The sequence below is a fragment of the Monodon monoceros genome, unplaced genomic scaffold, assembly GCF_005190385.1.
Source record: "Monodon monoceros isolate NGI ecotype Baffin Bay Population unplaced genomic scaffold, NGI_Narwhal_1 Super_Scaffold_3, whole genome shotgun sequence".
Lineage (NCBI taxonomy): Eukaryota > Metazoa > Chordata > Mammalia > Artiodactyla > Monodontidae > Monodon > Monodon monoceros.
Genome location: NW_021703780.1, coordinates 42430372 through 42435851, shown reverse-complemented (window position 1 = coordinate 42435851; position 5480 = coordinate 42430372). Strand labels below are relative to the sequence as shown.

Sequence of the window (5480 nt, the reverse complement as noted above, 5' to 3'; positions counted from 1 at the left end):
CCTCAAAACTGATCTTCAAACATTGGAAGACTTCTACTATTGAGGTATCAGGGGCATTAACAAATTTTGTTTTCCTATTAAATACCTTTAAATTCTACTGTTTTAGTCCAGTTGCTTATTGTTCGCAGAGAATAATTTTGATGGCATGACCCCAAAAGAATAGGTGTCTCTGAAGCTTGCTCTTAGCAGAACATCTATAACTTCTGAATTTCCTCTTTGTGGAAATTCTGTTTCCCAATGTTTTTCTTCATAGCTTGTATCTCACCTTTACCTTCTAAGCATGACCCTTCTGTCCTGATGGTACACTTATTTGGCATCAGGGACCCCTGATGTTTTATTTTATTAATATCTGGAAACATTGTCTACTAATACATTGTCTACTAATACTAATCTGGGAAACATTTATTTAAACTTTCTAGTGCTACTGAGGCAGAGGTTCCCAACACAGATGAGTCCTCTGAAGTGCACCTCTGCTTGGATGGCAGTCCCCACAAAAAACCCAGGCAGTAGTGTTTACCTCATCACTCACCGGATCCTGTAACTCGACGGTCAGTAGCACAGCCTTCAAGTGTTTCCCCTGCCAACGAATGGATGATCTCCATGTTTCTGGAAAAAGATTCACTGGAAGATGAAATGTTCTTGCCTACACAAAGCAACCAATATTGTTTTCTACCAGACGAATTGTGTTCGTTAATGAATAGAAAAAAATCCTGAATTGGTAGAACTTGAGCTCCTTGACAACCTGAGAAACACTGTTTTAGGTTTGGGCTCTTTGAACTGCTAAGTCAACCGACCCTTGAGATGTTCTGCTTTGGACCTCTTGATATACGAAATATTATGTATTCCTTTTCAGTTAAGACATTTTAGTACAGGTAAAAGCATCTAATTACTAGACATGTTATCTAGGTTGATACAGATGGTACTACAGAGAGGAATATTTAAAACAGGTATTTCCTGGTTGTTTATGTACAAAAATGACACAATTACAGCTGGGATAAGTGATTGGCAGTAGAGTTTAGGAATTAAGATAAAAGATTCTAAAATCTGCTATATCTGTGTTCAATTACTAATTTTTATATTGACTAGTGTGAGACTTTAATTGCTTAATCTCTTTAACTATTAGTGATTACTTCACACTCCATCCCCCCCTTTTCTGCTCAACACAAACATATTTCTAAAAGCAACTTGACTTTGTTCCTCTGTTTTCTAGGGAACAGTTCTTTTCCTAGGCATTAGCATGTCTGCAATAAATGGCAGTGACTTGGAAATGGAAAGACCTACATTCTCTTCACATAACTAAGAGAATTAGCAGCCACTGGAATATGGAGAGCTCCTTGAGGGAGCTTTGTGATTCACCAAGTTATTCTTCCCTGTTTGAAAAGATAAAGGATGGCTTTTCCATTACTCCAAGTAAACATAGCCAAATGTTAACTTTAAATTTGATTTAATGTAGACAATCTGATCTGAAGTATAGTGAAGAGCAATAGATCTGATACCAACAGGTAGAAAATGTTTGACCTTTAATTGTAAATATGTCACTAAATATATGTTCCTGTTCTTGAATATTTGAGTCTCTGTGTCACTACAGATAAAACTAACTCATGTGTGTTCTTAGAAATGGGTATAATGTGATTGCAGAGAGTTAAAAAGCACATATGTATCAACAACTTAACAAACATCTTTTCCACAATTTTCTATTCACACTCATATTCTGATGTCAAATCAGGCCAAAAGTAACATTATAGTAACAATATATAAAATAACAGTTATCATGTTACTTTATTATTGCAGAAGTTCATAATAATTAGCATAGGAAAAAATTAAATTTACAAATGAAATATATCATTGAAATGCACATGGATTTTTTGGCCAGTGTAGTTGCTTTACATCTTTATGAACATGACATAAAAACATCAAGTTAACAAAGTACAGTTCAATAGTATTCAAATTACAAAAATCCAAAGATATCACTTCCGATTTTTAAGACTAATCATCTAATCAAATATATTTAGAAACTTAAAGTTAATGCTAATTATGTAGTTGATGATTTGGAAATGGATATACAAATGACACATATACTGGTTATTTTTATTAGCAGTTTCCTTTTGGCAAGTTAATAGGTATTTATAAAACTGATCAGAAAATACTCTGCTAACTATAAAATGCTATATTTTGATACAACAAATTATTCTTATATGGACTCAAATTTACTATGAAACAAACCACGCAGAGTGTAGCTTAGAATAACACTATTTTTTGCCTTCAAGGGTAATTCTGTAATTCTATACTAGTGTCCAAAGATACCACTGTAAATTTATACTTGAATTTTTTCCTAAGAAAAAACAAATCTAACATCATTCCAATTATTATACCTTACATGAACATACTTAATGATCCAGTATCATTAAATCCATCCTAACATTTTCTTTGTTGACAATGGATAGGATATTCCGCTGACTGGCTACAAAGACTTGCTTTAAAGAAAGTGATTGTTAATTATTCGTGACTCTCAATGAATCATGAGTCCTCCAGGTATTTGGACTGGTGAAGGGTCTCTTGTTTTGACTTGATATTCTGAAGGTTCTATATAAAAGTAAAAGTAAAAGTTAACAGTATGCTATTCTAAGGATTTTAAAAATGTGTCTGTGCTTATTTTTTGGTTGGATTCTATGCCTGGAGGGGAAGATAATTAAGTTTTTGAATGTAAAGTTTCAAAAGTATAATATTCTATGGTCTTTCTAAGTATCATGCACTTAACTATGATCTCCAAGTAACCATTTTCAAAAAGAAAAATAGTCTTTTTTCTCAAATATTTAAACTTTAATCATTGGTTTTGCTGCAAATTTCTTTGAAGATTTAGGGCTGTTTTAATGTAGCATAACATGGAGCAAATGCAAAATCCTTCATCTTTACTGCAGAAGGTATTCACATGGATTAGACTTGCCCACCAGGTGAGTGGAAAGCAGCCTGCTTTATGAAGAAGGTATTATTGATCTCCAATGTGAAGTAACACAGGTTTTGTTGTTACTGATGCTTCTGTTTTGTTTTGTTCCTTCTTTCCATGATGGCTTTTACTTTTGTCATTTCTTAACCCTGGGTCTGGATCTTTCAGATTACATGCAAGGATCAAATTCAAATTGCGTGGAAAATAATTGATAACTAAATGTAATATAATAATAATGGTATAATATAATTATAATACATTACAATATGATATTATAACTAATAAAAATATTATAATATATAATATGAATGATTTGCTTTTAAATACATATTAGAGTCAATTCAAGATTTTTGCCTATAACACTCCTATTGTCATCCAGTAAAGAAATATATCTTTCTCTGCGGGCAAGAAAGGAGGTTAAATAACAGCTGATATATAGGAAATTTTGAGTAGCCATATAGGCCTCATCTACCTGGGGCACAACAGTAATCTGTAAAAAAACAAAGGTGGCAGATGTGAACTTTATACATTAAGTGAGTGACTAAAAAATAAAGATTGAAAACCTTTAAGATTTTTGCTAAGCTAGAAAGTTTTTGGTGCTTCTCTCAAACAATACCTCTGTGATGGAATATCTAGGCAGGCCCAGTAACTGAACCATGCTCGCAAATATTTTAAACCAAATAAAGGAAAGTTTAATAAATTCCAAATGCTCTTTTTCCCCCTTGAAACTGACTCTTATTTGTTGGCCTTTAAACTATATCTTGGAACTCAAAGAATATCTTTTCATACAAATACAATTTTAAGGCCTTGGAGAGAAGCAGTGTGTTTGGTATTGATATTGGTCAGCATTAAATTAAACAGTTAGAGGAGCTGGGTCCAACAAGGGAATATGTTTAGCTGGGATTACTTTTAAAAATAAGTAAGTTTGAATGTCTGTAGACAGGGCACACACTCATCACGTGCCCAACTCCTTGGTACCACCATACACCTTCCCCACTAAATCTTGCACTTGATCTGTCTGGTCATCAAAGCCTTGGAGTCTGAGGAACCATATGTGTAGAAGCATCATCAAGTTTACTGACTCTTCTTCTCTGAGAGTCATGAGATCAGAGAAATGTCCACCACCTCTGCTGCCCTCAGGCCTAATCTTACTGATAAGTATATTTTATGTGTATGTATATAATATATATGTATATATACACTTAATATATATATTTCTTCATTAACATTTATGATACTCAAATTATACCTCTTTGATGGAATATTTGTATTCCATTTTGTATACATTTGTATCATGAATAAGCAAATGAACAGCATTGATATTTAAATATGAGGGTTTTTTAAAAATTAAAACTAAGCAACTGAACACCACTTTATATCTATTTGTAAGTGTTATATAAGTAGAAATATTTTAAACCCTAGACATGTAGGAATCTAGAAGTTGATGTTTCTCTAACCTGAGGTCTCACATTCACAATGAAGGCAGCCAAGGAAACAGAAGATTTGGAAAGAGTGAATTAACATCAGGCAATAGTAATACGTCTTTCTAAGGATACCCAGTGAGGCCTCATTACATGTCTCATTTAATAACTACATGGTAAAATATGAATAAAGCTCATTAGCATATAAGAAATTAGAGTGAAGAGTAAATTTTCAGTTAAGTATAAAGTGTATGAAGTACACAGCAGGTCCATTATATGAGCTGATTAATCCTGTAAGTGATCTGATTAAGGAATGCAGCAAAGTTCAATCTGGATTTTATAGGAAAACCAGGGGAATGATTGGGAGCCATTTCATTGGGAGAACAATGCATATGTGCTTATAAAATGCAACATGAAAGAATCCCTGTGATCACATTTACCTTACGTATGAAGACAGAGTAACGTTTTCATGTACCCATCCCACATTAAGAATGGTTTCCTAAGTCTTAATGGAGAAGCTTTCCTTCTCGGCCCTGGTAAGCTCTGCCATTGTGAAATTGCTTTCACAGGGCTGGCCCCTTTCTAGCCCTTCCCTTCTGACTTGCATCCAGTTACCTCAGTTTGACCATCACCAAGAGGAGAATTCCACAGGTGACTGCCATGCACATGACAGCATAGATGACTTCTAGAAACAAAAGATTTTTTTTAATTACTAGATTTTTAGAGAGAATAAGTACTAAAAATATTTTAGAGGATGGATTTTTCACTGACCATTGAAGGGGGAATGAAATCCGCTGAGAGTTATTTCCTTTGCATGTTTTCCTTTATGCAATGCAATGCCTTTGACATTATGCAGTGTCAGATAATCTGAAAGAAAATAATGAAAATGAGATAAAAGTATTTAAAAGTCATGCATTATCTTTATCCTGTGGGTTGTAATTTGCTTTGTATTATAAGGCAACAATTTTTATTTCTATGATATTATCTTAATAAAATATGATAGATTTGTGTGAAACGGGGAGTACTTTTATTCAATTTTAACAGCTTTTTTTTCACCCTTTAATCAAATAATTTCATAATAGAAGTTGTGTGGTTGTTTTTCTTCTTTTTTTTTT

General features: G+C 33.3%; 1 protein-coding gene across 1 annotated transcript in view; it reads right to left on the bottom strand.

Annotated features, from left to right (window-relative positions):
• Positions 1–2509: 2509 nt before the first annotated feature.
• GFRAL (GDNF family receptor alpha like) overlaps positions 2510–5480 on the bottom strand; it is a 56726-nt gene continuing 53755 nt past the window's right edge. The window contains 4 exon segments of the mRNA XM_029243287.1: positions 2510–2563; positions 2565–2583; positions 4981–5050; positions 5137–5232. Of these exon segments, the coding sequence (XP_029099120.1) occupies positions 2510–2563; positions 2565–2583; positions 4981–5050; positions 5137–5232 (239 nt within the window).